The following is a 21,571-nucleotide window of genomic DNA, read 5'->3' as shown; positions in this document are numbered from 1 at the left end:
AGACACACATCTGGTGACATTATTGGAATATTATTCAGGTGTGTGTGTGTGTGTGTGTGTGTGTGTGTGTGTGTGTGTGTGTGTGTGTGTGTGTGTGTTTGTGTGTGTGTTTGTGTGTGTGTGTGGCTGCTAATTATCCGCCCACTGTGTGTAATAATCAACTAATAGCGCCGTGAGCTGTGATTCACGTGCACAGCGGAGGTAGGAGGACAGCGGCGCGCGGTGTCCGCCCCTCTCTGAGAGGTAAAGAGTTAACGGAGGGAGCGGTGGGTTTGCCCATTCTCCTGCTGTGAGTGACGCGATCATCTCTCTTATCCCTCAACTTTGCCTGTTGCCAGAGCAGGCAGCCGAGCCGGACGCTGCTGACACTCTGAACGCGATCTCACCAAAACAACCCCTCATCTCTCACACATTTCTTTTATTTATTCCTCCGCTGACTTTTCCCAAAGGCTGATATTCCGGCATTATGATTTTGAGTTTTTCTTCCCACCGGACTCCCCGATGTTGTGCCGTTTACTACACGAAGGCGTGAATCTTTCTGAGGAGAGGTGGATCTTCCCGGATACGGCGCGGGGGTATATCAAATAAAAAAGAAGACTTTCACGGAAATCCCCACAAATAAAAATGCCGAGGAGGAAACAAGAAGCGCCCAAGCGCGCAGCAGGTACGTGTATGCAAGCCAAACGTGCGTAAAAAGACAATTTACTGTCCTCAAACTGCGGATGTTACCTTTGTTTTGTAAAGCTCACTTTACAGTCACCGCATTTCCGTTTCCACTCTGTGTTCTCCTGCTCTCTAACGATGCGCTTTGTCACTCTCTGCCACTCTGGGAGAGCTCAGAGAAAGTGTTGTCTTTGTCAAACAGATGTACAGTTTGTATACAACAATGTGTGGATCTGCGGTTTCGCTTTCCACGCTGTGCAGTTCCTAAAGTCCCATCGGATGAGTTGACTGCTGTAAACTTTCGCTTCTTTGTGTCCAAGGTTTGATTCCCTGACAGTTTACCAAAGCTCGGTTTGATGTGTGAGAGTAAAACCGCAGTAAATAAGCTGTTGTCTTGATGCTGAGTGCCCGAGGCGTGCCATAAGGGACACAAGGGCTTTGTGCGCATTTGATCCGAGCGCATAACTTCTTTACACAAGCTGGGAAAAAGCCCCTACCTCTGAGCTTTTCTCTTTTCTTGGGATAAGATAAACAATTTGAGTGCAGACAATGGGGTTTCGTGGGCTGGAAGGAGCCATAATCGACAGTTGCCATGTCTGATTTGACGGTTGATTGATTGGCTGTCATGCGGCTTTGATCTGATCCTTCCCGATTTGCATCAGAAAATCACTTCCCACCATGTGCTGCAGGCCCCTGACGTCACGTTTAAACCACTTTGAAAGGCCCTGTGTACTTTTTACCCTCTCTCTCCCTCTCTCTCCTTCCCTCCCTCTCTCTCTCTCCCTCTCTCTCCTTCCCTCCCTCCCTCTCTCTCTCTCTCTCTCTCTCTCTCTCTCTCTCTCTCTCTCTCTCTGATGGTCAACTGACTCACTAAAAAGTAAAAGAAGGGGGGACAAAGTGGTTTCACTACACGCACACACACTTTGAGCAGAGAACATCACACTCCCATGTGCACATGCTCACTTGTTCACTTTGAATACACACACAATCACACACACACACACACACACACACACACACACACAGAGTGGGCAGAGGAGGCGGGAGGAGTGGGTTAGAGGTTGTAAAAGGAGCCGTGTGCTATGTAATGGAGGGGAGGAATGGGTTTGCTCTGTCAGACCGGGCCGTCACAACGGCTTTGTTTCATGTTTGATTTAATTGTCTCTCCCCTGACAGGCCCATTCATCAATGGCTTTAATGGTCAATCAGAGACAGGCTGAGTGAGTGCTCCCATTCTGTTTAGCCATAAGCTGGCCTGGGCTTTTATTTCATCAAAATGCCCCAGCCTAATGTACATGCTCACTGGCTCAGAGTGGCCGCGGGGAGCACATAAAGAATGACTGAAAGCTTTCTGATTTCAGATCAGTGAGAAGGATGGTTTTTTTTCTTCATCTCCTCCCTCCTCTCTCCTCTCCTCTCTCTTCTCTTGTTGCTGTTTCTCTGTTGACGAAAGCGAATAAAGGCTGTAATGTGGATCGTTTAGTGTTTTTAGAAAACAACTTTTTCTCCCTGAAACCACGCTCCTTTGTTCATTCATTCATCTATTCATTTCTTCATTTTTTCATGCTCCCCTTCCACCCCTGTCAGTCAGCCCGTGCAGCTGCAAGTTATAAAGTTGTCAACTGTTCAGTGGCACACAAAGGGTGATGATGAATTGATTGCAGCACAGAGCATGGTGATAGAGAGAGCAAAGAAAAGGATGACAGATGATGGGCCTTGATTAGGGACTTAGGGGGAGAGTCAGCCCACTGCAACCTTGAGACTTGCATGAAAAATCCCCCTCCCGCCCCCTCCACACTCACACACACACTTACACACACCCTGCTTTGCTCTCTCATTGTCTCTCCACCACACACTCTCTCGCCTTCCTTCCTCTGTCTGAGAGGGTTTCTCTCTCCACAGTAGAAAACTTGTTTTGCCTGCTTCATTAGCGTTGCTCCAATTAGCCGTGAGGCTGATGGAGTCCTGACAGGCCCTGTGATTGGAGATGACAAGCTCGGGGTGCCCAGCCCAATGAGGTTTGCCACCACTTTGATGTAATCAACTTGATATTACACAGAGCCGCTCGCCTTTGGTTGTGCTGTAACTCAATTTTCCGCTGCAGGTGACAAATGGGCCTGCCTACCTGGGTCAGGTCTGAGTGCTCTTAACAACCGAGGGCAGCTGGCCACGTAAACAGCCCAGCAAACATGAGAAAGAGACTCTCCCAGCTGTGGAAATACAGACCTGCTTCCTCTGTGGTCGGTGATTACCTTTGCCACAAACCAGAGACCTGAAGCTGCTGCAGCATCTGCGTTACGTCGCAATACTCCAAACAGGAAGTGGACGTCAGTTTAACAACATACGTGCGATAATCTACCTCACAAGACCGTCACACCTGTACAGTTAGTCTGCAGGAATGTGTCAGCACGTTTGTGGTCAGAGTTGCATGTGTCGGGCGTCTCTGTTCTATCATAATCTGTGTCATACGAGTGAGTGTGTGTAAAAGAGAGGAGCTGGACACGGGAGGAGAGGAGGTGGAGGGTTCTGATTTGGACCAGACTCCACAGCAACAGTCTCTTCTTTCTGCAGGCTCAGGATTAAAGCTGCCAGACTGGCAGCCATCACTCACGTCTATCATTAAGTGTATGTGTGTGTGAGTGTGTGCTCAAATCAGTGAGCATGCACTTTCTTATGTGCTGGGTTAGAGAGAGTGTGTGTGTGTGTGTGTGTGTGTGTGTGTGTGTGTGTGTGTGTGTGTGTGTGTGTGTGTGTGTGTGTGTGTGTGTGTGTGTGTGTGTGTGTCTGTGTGTGGTTTGGCTTGGCTTGGCGATGACAGGAATTGTAACTATAGAGCACCTGCAGGGGGTCAGGTCTTGATTCTCTGAACTCTTGTGGCCTTCTTCGTTACTGTGTCGTCCTTTCCCTCCACGCCGTGTTTACACGTCATCCTCGCAGCATAATCAAACATAGCAACTCTTCTTCACTTTAAACAAATTTGCTGTGCTGATGAATAAAGACTGGAGCATTTACAGCACATGTTGTAGATATTTGTGCACACATGTTTTAAAAGCAGTGAGCAGATGAAGTAAACTGTTTTTGAGTCTGCCTGCTTCCTGTTGTTTATGTGTGAAAAGCTTGTCCTTATGACAGCAGCACAGAGCGATTTGGGACTTAATTGTTGAACCGACAGACGGACTGACAGCATTAGCAAGCTTTAACAACAATACGCCTCTGCTGGTGTTGTTTGCAGGTGTGAGCGCGGCAAATGTTTTGGCCTTGCAGCTCCGTTGCTAATGAAAGTCCTGTTGCTGGATTCCGGTGAGGTTGAGTCACGTCTGTGATCTATGTGTCTGATAAGTGCATACCTAATGAGGCTGTGAGCACCAGCAGAGGAGGAGGAGGGCTGACGGAGTGTTTCCCACAGGTATTGACAGATGCCTTTTTGTTTTTGCCATGGGCCCTGACTCCATAAATCCTGCCTGTGTGATGATAACAGTACCACCCTGCCAGCGAGTGAGTGAAAGAGAGAGAGTAAGAGAAAAAGGGCAAATGGGGAGGAAGAGGAGGAGGTGGGGATGATGAAGAGAATTAGAGTGGGGGTGAGGAAACAGGCCTTCTCCTCTTTTTAACACACACTTGGCAGATGTCAGGCCATGGGGTTGTGCTGTGGGAGAAAAAGAGGACTGTAAGTGCTGTGGTTGTGTCACAAATAGGAAACTGTTTCCCTTTCAGCTCATTCAGCTCTCAGGTTTTCAGCCGGGACTGCTGTCTGAGTCGCAGGCTTTGTAAAAATAGTCCCACCGCTGTTGTGATAGATGCAGCTGCACTGTGGCGACAATTGGGACAGGCTGGATCCCTCCAACCCCACCTCCCACCCACCCTCTCCCTCTCTCCCTCTCTCCTTCTCCCACCTCCCTCCGTCTCCCACCCCTCCCAGAGGTAGCGAGGCAAGCGTCACAGCCTGGTTGGATGTGTTCTCTTTTCGGGGAAACTGAGCTGCTCCGGTCTTCAGGGGTCCTGAAACCCAATCCAGGAGGAGAATAGCCCGGCCATGCCAGAGAGCCGATTTCCTTTTCAACAGAGTCATTTATCACTGACCCACCCTTCGCTTCTGACACGGTGACGTGTGTCATTTATCAAACAGGCTTTAGCAGACACACAGAGAGGGGAGGAGGACAGGGGGCGCAGAGGAAGAGAAAGAGAGAGTGAAAGAGGGGAAAACAAGACAGAGAGTGGACGGAGAAAAACAAAGAGAAGGAGAGGAATGAGGTGTAGAGTCAGTGGAGAGAGAGACGTTGTTTGTGTGTGAGAGTTTTTCCAGGAGAGACTGAGTTTTCCTGAAGCGTCTGGGAGGGGAGATTTTTGGGAGATGACAGGGAGGATTGAGTTACTCTGAGTTGTGTTTTGATGAGTGACAGAATGTTCTTCCATGACATGTTTCTAGACATCTGAATGAAGGGAGAAACACGCTCTGTGAGTATACAAGTCTGACACGTGTGCTGGTGTTATGTACATGTAATGTATGCACCACAAACAAACGTAGAAGCTCTGTCGAGGTGTGTGTGTGTCTATGCTTGCTAGTGCATGTGTGGCCATATGGCGTCAATGTTTAATGGCGTACAAGTGTGTGTGTGTATGTGTGTGCTGCTCCCTGATGAGCTGGGCTGACAGGTATCACTCACGCAGCAGCCTGGCCTTTAAATGAACCCGAGCTGCTCTGCTCTCCCGTGGCCCTAACAGGCTCTCTCCAAGATGGATGCTTCTTTAAAAATCAGATTAATGATGGATACCAGGCTTATAGTGCCATTTATCATGAAGAATATTATTTAGGCCGGCCGTGTATGGCTGTAACTGGAGAGCCAGGACGAGGAGAAGCAGGGTGGAAAGCCTGAGACAGACACTCACTGCGTGATGGATGGCTGAGCGCTCTCTGAGTGTTACTAGACACCAGTGCCGCAGCAGTAGGCCATAATCAGATAGCCCAGGGATGTTTATCCCGCAACTACACTACCCAGATTGCCTTGCCTGGAGGGTTGCTTTATGAAAGGTACAGTCTATCATTATTATCTTTAAAAAGTTAGTGGAGGGATGAAAAAACTCCAGACACTGAAGGGCATGCAATTATACATTATAGAATGATCTATTGGATCCAATCTAACTGACGGTAATGATTACCTACAAGTTTCCACTTTGCAGTTTTTCCAGAAGATTCCTCAGCCCAGCACCGAGGAATAAGAGCGTACAGTGAGAGGTCAAGGCGAGGCCGGTTTGCTGCTGCAGAGAAGTGAAAGAAAACAGTTGTTTTTGTTTTTTGTCCTCTTCTTGCTCCCTTTCTCCGTCTCATACCTCCTCCTCCTCCTCCCACACACTCTGTGATTTATGGTGGCCATCCATCTTCAGGCTGCGTCCATCACCTCCTCGTTGCTAGGCGATCATGGCAGCAGCTGTGCGTTGTGAGCAGGGTTTGGTCGTCCCACTCCCGAGACTCCCTGACTTTATTCCCTCAGCCCCCAACCGCCACCCTTAAATTTAACTTTTAACACGCTCCAAGTTTTAGTTCCAGTTACGAGCCACAGTCTTAATCCCAGTTTCAGGAAACTGTCCAAAGTGTGAGCTGTGTGCTTTTTACTTGTATTAGGGCCTGGTTTAAAAAAAAAAGTAACTCTTAAACCCAGTCCTTGAGTTCAGACTGTTAGGGGTGCAGATGTAGCACAAACCAGAAGGAGTAGTTTTTGTAGCAGCCATCTTTATAGTTTCAGCCTTACCTCCTTTGAAACCTGAAGTCATGGGACAAATGACTGTGAGCAAAATGGATCATTTAAACAGATTCAGTTTAATCCAGGTCATGCTCAGCTGGAGGTGAGAGGAACGTGAACCTTTAATCAGACTGATGATCGTAAACTGTTGTGTGACTGTGACCCTCTATAATTACCCGACTTTGAGCTCAGGCCGTTTACAGCTGACAGCGATTACAGACGCTGACTGAACTATTTGAATGTTCAACACTCAGTGGTCGCTGTGTGCTGCAGAGTGAAGTTATGTTTGAATGTTTTGTCTCCCTGAATGAAAATTGGAGAGCAGAAAAACTAGGCCCTAAAAATAAAAAAAAGTAAGTCCCAAAATAAAAAAAAGTGGTGCAACTCATTTTAGAGTTATCCTGCAGGATTAGAAAATAATCTGGGATGTATGATTATTTTGTTTAATGTTGAGATTAATTTAGGTTAAGAAACATAAGACATAACTCCAGTTTCTGTCTTTCTGCTGCTCTTCATTTTACGTAAAGACCTTTGACTATTTTCTGTAAATTATGAAAGTTTTTAAAGTTTTTTCAGTTCCCACTGAAACTACACTGCAAAATTCCAAACTAAGCAACGTTTTTTGTCTTATTTCTAGTAAAATCTAGAAAGTAAAGTCTTATTAGACTTAAAACAAACCACATTCACCTGACAGGTCCAGATAAAGGTCTTGTCTCAACATATTATCAGAAAATAAGACCTGATGTGCTCTGACTGAGCAAGAAAAAAAATGCTAATATGGTTAGAAAAATTAACTTGAAACAGTAATTGTGTCCTAATTCATGAAGCTTAATTGTTGGCATATCACATCCTGAAACACAAAATTGATCACGTCAGGAAAATGTGGCTTATTTTATGTCTAATAAGGCAAAAATGTTTTACCAGAAATAAGACAAAAACAGTTGCTTAGTTTAGAGCTTTTGCAGTGTAACTAAATTCGCATTTAGCCTTTGTTTTTGTTGTGTGAGGCCGTTGTGTTTTTTGTTATCTCATTATAAGATATTTAAAAGGAAAAAGTCCCATAATGCACCAGCACAACAGTTCATCACACTAAGCCTGTATGATATGACAAGAACATGCTCTGTGTGATGACATTATTTTTAAATACGATAAAGATATAAAGTGTGATAAATACTCAGATATTAAAGAATGCATTCCAGATCTAATCTAAGTCCTGTGTTTGCAACACATCCCTCCTCAATCCAGAATAAATCCTTACTGCAGTTACTTTTCCCTTACTACTAAATTAGCTGATTGCTAGCTTAGCTTCAACATGATGAAAGCATGAACATTACACCCAGACCTCCATCCAACATATGAAATGTCAGCAGGCCTATGTGACAGTGTGGGCTGGACTTGTTCACAGAGAATCTTTGAAAACATTCATGCACTGTGATAGGTTTACGTCTTTGTGTCTTTGCACCTATAGCTTTTATCTCTTATTTTGCTCCTATTTCTCTTGCTTCAAATATTTTGTTTGGCTTGCTGCCTTTATTGTATAGAACAGCTTGAGGGAGAGACAGAGAGAGAGAGAGAGAGAGAGAGAGAGAGAGAGAGACAGGAAATATGGGTTAGAGAGAGGGGGAATGACTTGCATCAAATCCTGTCAGAGTCGGGAGTCGATCTTTCAACCAGCGCAACAAGGGCTGAAGCTTCTGCTCGTGACGCGTCTGCTCTACCAGCTGACTGAAACCGACGCCCTCATATTTCACTCTTTTTTTTTTGTGTCATATATTTGTGTTCCTTATTTCTATTTTCCCTACAAGCAACTGCAACACCCAAATTTCCCCAAAGCGAACTGAAATATACCTTTCTTTTTTTAGGTAGTCTTTTTTATTAGGGGGAATTTTTGTCCTTATTAGATTTGACAGCTGAAGAGAAACAGGAAATGTTGAGGGTAAAGAGTCAGGAAAGACTAACCTGAAGTTGAACTGGGAGTTCAACTAGCAACCGCTGCAATGAGGAGCATAGCCTCGATAAATAAAAGGCAGTTAAACAGCTAAGCCAACTGGCGCCCCATAATTCAGACATTTATGATCCTGATTCTGGTTTATCCTGATCGCTCACACTGTCATCATGATGAAACTTAAAATGTATCGTCCAGCTCTGGTTTAGCTTGGATTTAGTAGAAGTTTTAACGCCAGTGTAGCTCAACCCTGGCTGTTTGGCCCCTTTCACGACATCAGGTGATCTTCTAACAAGATCTTTGTATGATACCCAAACAGTGGAAGGAATGAGGAAATAAACAGCGTTTCTGCTGCACTGAGCTTTTCTCCGGATCTGCCTAAGTGCAGCCGAGAGGAACAGTGATGGACAGATGGAGGGAGGAATGTGTTAGGATCTTAAATAACAAAGTAAAATAAAAGTAAAGCTGAAACTATTTATTTACATTTTTACAGGCAGCATTCACAGAGGGTTTCACGTGGACATAACGTACTATAAAAATGTTTTTAAAAAACGGGAGGTGGTCACACAAGCCACAGATACACAGTACGATTATAAGATTTCAAACACAGTCCTCAGATACAATAAACAATAAAATACAAGGTGCATTAAAAATACTTAACTAGGTTCTTCTCTAAACAGGTATTTCTTATTTTGACTACAGCTGCAGCCTGCAGAGCTTCTGCAGAAACAGTACAATCAGATGCTGCATGTCGGCCTGAAACGGTCTCCTGCACGATCTGGATTTGTACTTCTGCCCTTGGTCCTGCACCTGTGGAAGCTGTTTGTGTCGTTTCATTGTTTGTTTCCATTTTGATTATCGCTTATTGTGGCTGCGTGAGGTTTCAGAGCAGCACTGGAACTATGAGTTTGGTCACATTGTTCTCTCAAAGTTTGGATCAAGACGCAGGAGCTTCAGGTGTTTGTTACTGGCCCTATGTGGGATATATTAGATGAACTTTGAGGTCTTGAAGGTCTGCATGTGAAGTCTTTACAGCAGCAGTAAGCCGAGGGTTGAATCTTTGCACTGTTTGTCCCTCTCTCTTTTTTTCTCTCTCCTCTTCCTCTGTGCATTGACAAGGTTCAGCCCTGAGCTTTGCCTGGGGCCAGAATGATCTCTCTGTTTTTCCCATCTCCCATATCACACATCCTGCACTACAATCGGCGGACACAATGTATTCACAAACCCATCAGGGGGTAGAGAACACACACACAAATAAAAACTGACAAAGACATCCATGATCCCTCTGAACAGGGTCGCCTGTACGAGCATTAATGTGAGAGCAGAGTTAAAACCTGAAAAAGAACAGCAGAGAGTCACCTCCTCTGGTCAAATCTGAGGAAGTGTATTATGTCAGGATTTATTCCTATTTCAGATGACCACAGATCACCTGTTACATATTTTCTCGTGGGACTCTGAGCCAGCCTGTAATGATCAAAGGGAAAGCAGGGAGAGAGCTAAGTTTGATTGAGTGTGCTGCTTTGACAAATGTGTACAACAGAAAGGCATTTTAGGTATGTTACTGATCTGCTGCTATTTTGACAGAATGGGGCTGTTTTGGGCTGAATTATTCTAATCTATTTAAAGAGTTTGGGGCTGCTGGGAAACTTGAGAGGGAGTGGAAGTCGGCAGTTTGATTGAGACTGAGGTGACTTCCCGTCCTGTAGTGTTCTGAGGCTGTTTCCTGTCAGTAAAAGCCCCCTGCTGAGGAGCTGTGTTGGTTTAAGGGCGTCAAGGTCCAGTTCAAATACTGTACACATGTCAAGGAGCACTCCTCATGTAGACCCAGTTTAACTCTCTCCTCTCTGTCCTCCTGTCTGATCTCCAACTGACTTCAAGTTTTACTTGGTGACATCTGATCAAAGGTCCCGTCGCTCTCTGTGACCTCTTTGTCTCCACTCTTTGATTGAGGAGTAAAAATAAAACTCTTTATTAATCCTTCTATTCTCACGGCCCAAAAAATGCAGCTGGTGTCATGACCACGTCAGACTGAACTCTCTGTACTTTCCTTTCCTGTTGCATGATTTTTTTGTTGTCTTTTAAATGCCATTAAGTGTCTTATTATATCTTTACAGTGAGCTATAAGGGACCACCCATGCAGACAATTTCCTATACCCTCCCTGGTTTGAAGCATTGTCTTTGCACACAGTGGAGACCTTTTATTATTACAGTTTTATATAAAGTTTACCAAGTGAATCATAAAAAAAATAACCACTGCAACATTTTTATAGGATGAAAATCAGATTTTTTTAATCTTTCTTATCTGCACAAAACATAAAACAAACTCCTGCACACCTGAAAAACATACATTTAGCATTGTTTTAGTATCCTTTATCAGGTAAAAAGGTTGGTCCAGATTAATGTCCACCAAATTGTTACTAAAACGTTTTATTTTCTGAATTTAGTTGTTTGCATTTTTTAATTCCCCTCTTTGCATTTCTCTGAAAAAGATGTCTAAAGCATGTTTCTCCTTCATATCTGTGCAATACATGACCATCAGTTCTTTAGAGATCGTTTCACATGATGCACTTTTTAATGAACAAAAAAATGAGCGCCACGGTTTGCGTTTAGCCTCCTTTCATTGTGTCTTTATCAGTTCTTTGTGCTTGTAGTGTTACATTTTGCAAGTTGAGTGTGTGTGGTTCTTTTCTGCAGCACCGAGATTTTGGACTCGCTGAAGTGTGATTTGTTTTACAGTATCAGATGATAGATAGATGATAGATCATGATAGTTTGAGTTCAGTTGGAAGACATTTTTTGCAGAGTAGTTTCAGGGTCAGTGGAGGAGGAGTGGTCCGAATGCTCGGGAATGCCAGAAAAAATAAGATTATCTCTTTTTATCAGTTGTTATAACTTCAAATGAAATAATGTTTAACCAACCTACCAGATCGAGTCGTGGGAGTTTTCCTGTAGTGAGGAAGTTTTTTCATCACTGCTTACTTAATGATCTGTAGCATCAACACAAGTTTTTTAAATAATCGTAACCTCTCCAGTCCTCAATGTGCATCTATTTCTCCTGGGGAAGTATACTTTCTGTTTCAATGCAGAACACATTTCTTTCTTTCTTGAGTGAATGTTCACTTGCTTTGCATGTCTAAATGTTGTGCACTTCAGGATGTAGCATTTCTTAATTTCGTTGCCCTCTGTATGACCAGATTAAATTCTTTCTCTCTCTCTCTCTTTATAAGGTTTACTTTATTCCAGCTTTCCAACTTTGTTTAAAATGATTTTTTTAAAGTCATATGTTCTTCACAAATGCACAGGTTTTCTTGTCATCCATCCGGTTATTTAAGTCTCTACCATTAGATAATTTTTACTGTCATTTCTAGCTTCTAAAAGTGATGGATAATATTTTTGATCTCACTCCCGTGTGTGGAATTAATGCGGACAAATTAGGCTTTAGCTGTGAATTTAAACATAATCTCATTTCATAGAATCATTGACCATTCATTTTAGAATAAAATCTGCTTTGTACTTTTCTAACCGGAGAATGAAGACACCTTTTGTTTCAGTTGCTTCAGTTTTACTCATTAGTCATACCACGTTATTCAAAAAGGTTTTTCTAGATCTGATATGATAATAACTGTAATTATGGCACAGTTTTTCTAAAGGTGTCCATCATTAAAATCAGTTTGGTACAGCAGTGTTTACCTTTAAAAAGTAATGAATAGGTGTGCAGGTTTAGCTCAGCTGGTAGAGCAGGAGCCCCATATACCGAGGCAGTAGTCCTCATCAGATTGGTCTCAGGATCCATCCCTGGTCCTGAAATGATTATTGCATAAAGTCAAAAATACAAAATAAAAAAAATAAAAAAACATTAACTTAAGAATAAACAAAAATAATAGATAATATTTTTTATCTCGCTTCGATGCATTCAGTTGTTGCGGCCAAGAGGATGTAGAAGCTATGAATTAAAACATACTCTCATGTCACAGTATCATCATATTTCAAAATACTTTCAGGAATAAATCGTATTGTATACTTTCATTCTCAGAGGATACAGACAGCTATTATTCATCACTGTAATTGTAGGACAAGTTTTCAAGGTGTTTCAATCTTAGAAATCAAGCCACCGTGTTTAAATTGGATGGAGTAGTGTTTACCTTTTAAGAAGTCATAAAAAGGAGCACCAGTTTAGCTCAGAGCAGATGTCCACTGTGCTGGAGATACATTGGTCACAGGATCGATTCCCAGTCCTGACACAACACATATGCTCCTACTGTATAATGGCACAAGATTTCCTTTTTGATAATCAAGTTGTCATGATAAAATTTGTTACGGTAGTTTTTACCTTTTTCAAAAGTAATAAATAATATTTTGTATCATTCATTTAATGAGAGGTCATCCTCTGAATAACTCTCAAGGATGTGTATGAATTTAAAAATATTCTGGTTTCACCGTTTTTCTGATTCTATTTTGACAGAATTTTGTAGCCTTAAAAAAAATCTAGACTTTTGTTCTGCCTTTAATGTGATTATATAATTACGGCAGAGGTTTCATTGAATGCTTTTAAACGCTTGGTAGCTCGATATGAATGTAAACATTTTACCTTCTTAAATGAATACAGAACAATTATTTATATGCCTTTTTTTTCCATGTTATTAAACGTCTGTTGTCAATGGATGCTTTTTTAGCATAAAAACACTCGGATGAAATATTGTACCCACCTATTTTCAATCACCGCACCTTTGGCAGAGTTGTCTCTTTTTTTTATTCTCCAGAGACCGAACAGTCATCTGAGTATCAGGGTCAGACACAGGTAGAGTTTTTCATGACACATCCTGTTTACTCGCTGCTGTGGGTGTGAGCCGGGGCGCAGACTGTTTTCCCAGCTGTGGAGACCAAATTATTCTCTGTGGTCATCAGGGGACAGCTTTGAGAGAAGGGAGAGGACTTTTACTTCAGGATGTACAAACATGATTGATAATTTTGCAATGAAATGAAACGTGAAATCACACCGTTGTTCTCTTTGAGGTCTTTGTGCTATCACTTTTGCGTACAAGGCTTTTTTAAAATGCAGCATCAAAAACAGATAGAGCTTTGAGCAGCACTGGAGGAGAAATAACCCCGGGACAGAGAGAAAGAGACACAGCACCTTCCTGCTTAATCACCCCCCGTCCCCCTGTCCCCCCCGTCCCTGTCCCTGCCCTGTCTGTTGTTCCTGATCGTCAGAGCAGCACTGCAGTATTTCTATCAGATGATCTCTCCCTCCTCGTCTGCAGCCCTTATGTTTATGAAAATGACACTCCACAGGAATGCCTCCTGCATGCCAAGATGTCACTGTCTTTCCTCATCGCTTGCATCTGCATGTGTGTACGAGTATGTTTGAGTGTGTGTATGTGTGTGTGTTGTTGGGGGTTTAACTGGTGTCACAACTGACTGAGTTGCTTTATTTATAATTAGACGTGGGTTTGATGTGGTATCTTCAGGTGAAATGTGTGTTTTGCATGTGATTGTGGGATTTTGTTAGCGCTATTTCTGTGTTGGCCGGACTGAGATGTTGATTGTGTGAAGGCGCACCTCATAAAAAAAGAGAAGCATTCACTAAACCTAATGATTCTTGTCTTTCCTCCACATGGCGTCAGCTCACTTTATCACTGCAAGAACACACACTTTCCCTTTTAACACACACACACAAAAGGAAAACTCACACATTAGCCTGCACCATATGCTTCGATATTAGTTAAGACTGCATCCAAGAGTATTGTGGTATTCATAATCCTCTCCCCTTTTTTCATTCTAAGGGAGCCTCTATACTCCCATCACCTTTTATTAGCTTGATAAATCACCTCTGTTGTCAGTCAAGCCAGGGAGAATAATTGGATGTGGTTGTCGCCCTGTGTGATGGATTATCAGTCATTGGGGATTAAATTAACAGATAGTGCTCAGACATAATGGTTTTTGTTTTGCATTTTAAATTGCCTGGGAGCACGGCTAGACCGTGTAGGTTTTATAGCGGATCCGTTTGGACTCCTCTCCCCCTCTCCGCGCTCTCTAAGCTTAATGACAAATCAACAATAACCTATGGGGCCGCAGCTCTGTTAGCATGAAATGTAAAACATTTACTACCAGGTCCATGCACACAGAGAGGCCTCAGAGGGCTTGTGAGCGTGATAACAGGACATGAAATTTGATCGAGCACTCGCTTGATGAAATAGCTTGACAATGTGAAGAAATATGTGAAATATTTTCTTGATGAGGAAGAGGAAGGTGACCTGACAAGTTGGTCAAGCGGTGTGCAAGACTCGCCTGATGCAAGCTGACATCTGTGACCAGCTAGAGAGGATAGAAACAAGTTAACTACCTCATCCTGGCTGCATTTCCTTTTTCAAATGAGAGTCTGACACAAGAGGAGAGGCGGAGAGAGAGTAACCAAAAAGGAAAAGAGGGTGTGTGCAGTCGTGTGAGCTCCGGTAGCAGCCAAATATCTCCTTTGCGTGTTTGCCGGAGCATAAGCGATTTACCTCCTCGCCCCTTTCTTCATCCTCCCAGACCCCTCCCTCCTTTCCTCCCTCCCTCCCTCCCTCCCTCCACGTCCACATTATCATAATTGTGTCCAGAACATGAGGGGCCGGGGAAGTGATCATGTCATTTTATTTACACCCTGCTTGGCCCTTTTTACAAACGACATGCCACTGACTGCCAAGCGGACTGGGGCCCGACGACATCTTTTGATCAGGGCTGTCGGGGCCTATCAGCGGAGAATGGCAGGTAATGGATACCCAGTGACAAACCAAATCTCCGGGAGGACGGAGAGTGGGCCGCACCTGCCAGGTCTCCATTAGGCCGGCCTCTCAGTAGGGCTGCCTGCTGACTCTGCCCCCAGGGCCCAAATCAGACCAGCGCCAGCCGCATGGCTGCTGAGAGATTGGCTGTTAGCACTGGAAATGAGAGTTATTTCAGCTATGACATTTTTGTTTAGACTGGACGTGTGTGCGTGGGGCGAGGGGGGGAATGAAAGATTTAGTCACAGTGCGCGTTAGTGTGTGCGTGTGCCCAAACTATAGCTGTACCTTTGACTTTTTTCTGCAGCATTTGTCTCAGATAGACCGAGACCTGTCTTTGCATCTGCTTCTTTAAGGGTTGATTTGTTTTTCTTGGGTTGAGCAGTTTTATGAGTGAGGTGGACAGGAAATGAGGGAGGGTGACACTGCAGAAGTCGGGGGTTAGCTGGCGTTTGGTGTGTTGGCTCACAACCACAGGAGACTCAGGTTTGTGTGAATTGGTGTGGGCAGGGTCGCTTGCTTACACACAAACTCATGCACACACACACACACACACTAATCGAGTAAGCAGTATCATACAAAGATACTGAACGCTCATTCACAGCTCAGTCTTTAACTCTCTCTTCTTCACTCCCTTGGTTTGTACGTTTCTTTTATCAGTGAAATATCTTGATATCATGTTTGCCACCTGTTTAGACTGTAAGAGTGAAGAAGCTAATGAACTCACGTCAGTCGGGATGACACTGTCTGTTCAACACGTCAACATTTCTACAACACAACTCTGACGACCCTTTCTTTAAAATCTTCAAGATATGCTCTTTGTCTGTGCTTGTGCGTGTGTCTGTCTGTGTGTGTGTGTATGTGTGTGTGTGTGTGTGTGTGTGTAATCAGAGAAGAGGCAGATGAAGAGGCGTCAGACATATTAACTGACAGATGGAGGTTGATCCAACTCATTTATTACCCCAGAGGAGAATGCCACAGTGAGATTGGGCTTCATTAATTTCAGATTTAGTTTTCATTTCAAGCTGTTGCGCCCTGAGATAAATAAAATGGCGCATTATGTTTTTGCCAAGATATTTCTTTTTTGTTTTCCTCCAATAGAAGGAGTGAAAAGAGGGGAGGCATAAGTTCCGTGTGGCTGGGGTAGTATATAAATACAGGCTCGCCTAGAGGAAAATAACACCTCAACGGTTGATGAGGTGAAATGGGATGACTGTAATTTCTCAGCTCAGCTTTAAAGGCTCCCACACAGATGGCTCATTTATCCCTGGGAGTCCTCGGGCACACATAGCAGGGAAACTTTTTCTCCAGTTATTCTAACATAGCGTGTTCACTCCCTGCAATTTAACTCATCTCTTTCTGTCTCTCTTTGTCTCCATTCTCCTTGCAGCCTATTCTCCCGAGGACCTGATAGAGCCCACTGTGGAGGAAGAGGAGGCTGAGGCAGATGACCTGCCCTCGTCCCCCCAGGATGACCTCCCAATGAGAGATGAGTTTGAGGAGCAAAGCGCGGGGCCTGCCAAAGAAAAGGCATGTGATCAGGAATCAGCCGGGGCTGCAGAGCTCTCTGGTCAGGAGATGGACAGTGAGTCACATGTGAGCGAGACCAGTGACCGACTCTCAGACTTCGAGAGCCCCTCCAGTAAAGCCGAGGGCGTTTCGGTCACAGCCCCTCTGAATGGTGGCACTAAAACACCTCCCATAGGCATGGACACCTTAGAACAAATGAAGGCCATCTACTCCAGCTTCCTGAGCAGCCCTTTGTGGTCTCCACTGAACTTTAACTCCACACAGCCACAGGTGCAATCATCAGCTCCTGCAGAGAAGCCCGCTCGCAGCAACAGCACCAGCAGTAGCAGCAGCTGCAGCAGTGGTAGCTACGACTGGCACCAGTCTGCAGTGGCAAAGTCATTACAACAGCACCCTCCCCAGAGCCGTCACACGGCTCACTCTGAGCCCAGCCTCTTCAGTACGGTCCAGCTCCACAGGCAAAACCCCAAACTGTTTGGCTCAATCTTCACGGGGGCCAGTAAGTTCCGCTGTAAGGGCTGCAGTGCTGCCTACGACACGCTGGTGGAGCTGACCGTTCACATGAATGATACAGGCCACTACCGCGATGACAACCATGACAGGGCGGGCAGTGGTGGGAAGCGCTGGTCCAAACCCCGGAAGAGGTCCCTGTTAGAGATGGAAGGGAAGGAGGACGCCCAGAAAGTTTTAAAGTGCATGTACTGCGGCCACTCGTTTGAATCCCTGCAGGACCTCAGTGTCCACATGATCAAGACCAAACATTACCAGAAAGTGCCTCTGAAGGAGCCGATGGCCCCCCTGGCAGCCAAAATCCTGTCCTCTAAGAAAAGAGGGCTGGTGGGTTTAGACCTTACTGGTTCACCACGGTCTGGAGAAGGAACCCCCAAAGCTAAGCACCCACCGGCTGACCTGACTGAATCCTCACAGAAAGCTTCCTCCAGCCCTTACACCACTCAAAACAGCCGCTACGGACACCAGAACGGGGCCAGCTATGCTTGGCAGTTTGAGTCCAACAAATTTCAGATCCTAAAGTGCATGGAGTGTGGCAGCTCCCATAACACACTGCAGGAGCTGAGAACCCACATGATGGTGACAGGACATTTCCTGAGGGTCACCAGCTCTGTGGGAAAGAGAGTCAAAACACTTCCTGAGGCCACGTCCCCCAACCCTGGACGAGTTACCACACCCACTGAACAGAGGGTCCAGTCAGTCCCCCTGGCACCCTCCACCTTCTCTCCTCCACCTCTTCAAACTACCCCAACTCCCCCAGCTGCCTCTCCTCCACTTAAAGAGATCAAAAAGGAGGAGGTGGAGGAGGAGTGCACTCAGAGGGAGGCGGTTGGAAATGAGAGGCCAGTTGCAGCTTCAGTCGGGAAGGAGGAGGATGCTGATGAGAAGTTTGATGTCTCAATGTATAACTATCTGACTGAAGAGGACCTGAAGGAGAGCCCCAAAGGGGGCTTTGATATCCTCAAATCACTGGAAAACACTGTGACATCAGCCATCAACAAGGCACAGAGTGGGAATCCAAGCTGGGGGGGCTACCCAAGCATCCATGCAGCCTACCAGTTCCCCAGTGCCCTCAAGCTCCAGCAGGGCGGCTTGGAAAAGAATTCCCCTCTGAAGTTCTTGTTCAATGGAGGAGACATAACATTGTCCTCCCTCTCGAAGGACCAGCCCCTAATTTCCCCTCCGCTCAGTCAGTCCTCCCCCTTCCCAAGCAACAACTTCCAAGCTATGGAGGACTTGGTGAAAAAAGTGACTGAGAAAGTAGCAAAAGTGGAGCAAAGGGTGAAGCAGATGTCTCCGAAGATGGAGAACCATCTCTCACCATGCAGCAGTGAGGCTGGAGAATCGTTTAAGGGAGGAGAGGCTGACTCACCTCGGGAATGGAGGGCTGTAACCCCAGCCAATAGCGACAAGGGAAGCCATAGCGACAGAGCATCCCCAGCAACAGAGCCCAAGAGAGAGGCAGCAGTCAAGTCCCCTCTCGCCTCCACGCTGAGATGCAGTACTGCCATTATTACTGGCCATACTCCTCCAGAGCAGCCCTTTGTCAACCCTCTAAGTGCTCTTCAGTCAGTAATGAACATTCATTTGGGGAAAGCAGCCAAGCCCTCCTTGCCAAACCAAGATCCCCTGAGTTTGCTCTCCAGGCTCAGCCACAGCATGGCAGAGAGGGCTGCTGTGGCCGCCCCTCCCTCACAGACCAAAAAGCAGGATAGTGTGGTCGATAACAGTTTCTGTCAGCCCAGCGATGACCAGCCTATGGACCTAACAAAAGGGAAAAGTGATAGAGGAGGCTCCGTTGGCTCTGCACCTCTAACGCCTTCATCCACAGCCTCTTCCATCTCCCCTTCCTCCCTCATCACTCCTGCTAAGCTAACAGTGGTCTCGCCTTACACGTCCAGCAGCCCTCTACATGAAAACGCGCTGTCAGATATCTCAGACATGCTGAGGAACCTGACTCAGTCCCATCATGTCCCAAAGCCCACCTCCAGGTCCCGGGTCTCAGAGAAAGTCGAGATTGTGGGCTCGGCTCACGATGACGAAGAGGCTTCTCTGCATGGTCACAAACGCAAAGGGCGTCACTCCAACTGGAACCCGCAGCACCTCCTCCTCCTACAGGCCCAGTTCGCCTCTAGTCTGAGGCAGACATCAGAGGGGAAGTACATCATCCACGACCTCAGCCCACAGGAAAGGATGCACGTGTCCCGTTTTACAGGCCTCTCTATGACCACCATCAGCCACTGGCTGGCCAACGTAAAGTACCAGCTGAGGAGAACAGGCAGAACCAAGTTCCTCAAGAACCTGGACTCTGGTCAACCTATATTCTTCTGCAGTGACTGTGCCTCACAGATCCGAACCCCGGCAGCATACGTATGCCACCTGGAGGCCCACCTCGGCTTCAGAATCAGGGACCTGGCCAAGCTGTCCCCTAAACAGACTGTCAGGGACTCCCACACTCTCACTGAGAAACTTGCGCCCCAGGAGTCCTTCCTTTCTGCACAATCACAAGACGACTGCAGCAGTAACGGGGCGGTGTTCCGCTGCCAGCTCTGCGTCCGTAAATTCGCCACTAAGCACGCCATCAAGCTTCACCTCAGCAAGAGCCATGGAAAGTCTCCAGAGGACCATCTGCTGTATGTGTGCGAACTAGAGAAACACTAAATCGCTCTCAGCAGCAGATGTACTGGAAAACACATGTAGGGACGGCTGTCACAAACAAAAAACATGAGAGAGAGAATATTATTAGAACGTGTGGTTGTGCACAAAGATGCCATGAACTACTGTCACAAAGTCAGCACAAGGTGTTTACATCTATTGGGCCTATAACATTTCTGATTTCTCTGTATTTCAAAGACATTTATTTCCCATCAGAAAATAGTGTAGGTCAAAGATATTCAGCCCGACTTGTTGTCAGCTCTGTCGTCCCCCTCACTTTGTTTACTCCTGGTGACGTGAGACAGCAGAGGACAGATTATATCACCATCACGGTGAATCTCTTGACAAGAAGGTCAGCTTATAACTTGAAATGTATTAACTTTATTGTATTTATTTTGTATTTCTGTGCGTTTGGTTTTGATTTGCTGGTAGACTGCATGTTCAACGAGTTTTACTGTTACATCTGTACAGCTCAGTCCTGTCCTGTCCCCACTTTAAGACGCCCTCTTCAGACGATCGTGTCCAAACACCCTGAAACAGCCAAATGCCTGACAGAGCTCCTCACACAATCTGCCAAACAGCAAAGGTTCAGCGCTTGTTTTTGTAGTTTTCTCTGTACAGCCTGATGATTTCCTTGCTGATTGTAAAAGCTGCCTTGTTCTTGATCATGGAGTGAGGGGCATTTGAATCCAGGTCTGTGTAAAAATGTAAATATAGTGTATAAGCTTACTACGTTCTGTTTAAATTATGCATACTTGTTATATTTCCTAATTTAAGAGGACTATGACTATCCACTGGTGCAGAGCCTTTGAAGAAGATTAAAAGGACATTGTTTTGCACAATAGTTTTATAAATGTTATTTGATAAAAAAAAATCAATACAAATATGTTAATGCCTTGTGCTTCTATGATTAAATTGAATTAACTGCTGCATAAACCCTTTGTTTTCTTTCTCATTTTAGAAGTGTAGATGGAGGTGTGTTATGACTCGGTCATTTAAAAAAAAAACATGAATCCAACAAGTGACGTCTCATGCCCTTTGATAACAGACGAATCTGACTCATAGTTTGTCCAGAGCTGAATTTTTTTACCACGCTTGTTAAAAAATTATTCATTTAAAAAAAAACAAAAAAAACACTCAGCCCTTTCGATTGTTGTCCCACATTTGAATGACTAAGTTTTACAAATCAGCTGACAGATTGCTCACAAGGCTACATCTGCAGAAACCCTGAGCAGGAGTTAGAAAAGCCTCTGCGTTTTCAGCCGCAGTTGTCTTCCCAGCCGCAATTTGTCTCGATATTCCCGGTGATTTCTGTGTCGTCTTGTTGTTGTGGGGCGAGCTGGAGAGGTGCGAGCGGTGCCACTGCCTGCGAGGCGTCTGGCAGGTGGTGTGTGCTGCATGTAAACCACCAGATGTTTCTGAAACGAGCCACTGGAGGAGGAGGAGGAGGCAGGCGGGCTGCAACAGCAGGCAGAGTGGGCTGATTACCACGGGGGCTTGGATGCCATCAGGAGCCCTGGGCACAGACAGCAGATCTGGCACACACCTGGACTCCAAGACTGTCCCTTGGAAAAAATAAAGCGGATCCTATATACGCGCGCTGAGACGAGCTGACAGTGGTGCAGAATGCACAGACAGGTGCTATTCCCTCAAAGCAGGCTTTTGGATCTAACAATATTACTGGCAGGTGTTGATGCTATCAGAGTAGTCACAATTCAGGCACAGTGCCATGTAATGAGAAAGTTTTTTTATGTTTCTGAGTTTGCG

The 21,571-nt window shown here is 45.2% G+C and overlaps 1 protein-coding gene across 1 annotated transcript; it reads left to right on the top strand.

The window, feature by feature from the left end:
• Positions 1-293: 293 nt before the first annotated feature.
• On the top strand, positions 294-20,740 carry tshz3a (teashirt zinc finger homeobox 3a). The gene is made up of 2 exons (XM_034684859.1): positions 294-664; positions 16,500-20,740. Exons 1-2 carry the CDS (start codon positions 625-627, stop codon positions 19,808-19,810), a joined length of 3,351 nt encoding a protein of 1,116 aa, XP_034540750.1. The 5' UTR covers positions 294-624; the 3' UTR covers positions 19,811-20,740.
• Positions 20,741-21,571: the final 831 nt, after the last annotated feature.

This window comes from Notolabrus celidotus, chromosome 6 (assembly GCF_009762535.1).
Source record: "Notolabrus celidotus isolate fNotCel1 chromosome 6, fNotCel1.pri, whole genome shotgun sequence".
In the NCBI taxonomy this organism is placed as follows: Eukaryota; Metazoa; Chordata; class Actinopteri; order Labriformes; family Labridae; genus Notolabrus; species Notolabrus celidotus.
Note: the sequence above shows the minus strand (reverse complement) of the source record. Positions and strands in the feature narration are given on the sequence as shown.

Bases quoted from the DNA above. Each gene is read 5' to 3' on its own strand.
- tshz3a (XM_034684859.1), top strand. From the start codon at position 625: ATGCCGAGGAGGAAACAAGAAGCGCCCAAGCGCGCAGCAG. The intron at 665-16,499 runs GTACGTGTATGC...TTCTCCTTGCAG, and splicing joins AGCGCCCAAGCGCGCAGCAG to CCTATTCTCCCGAGGACCTG.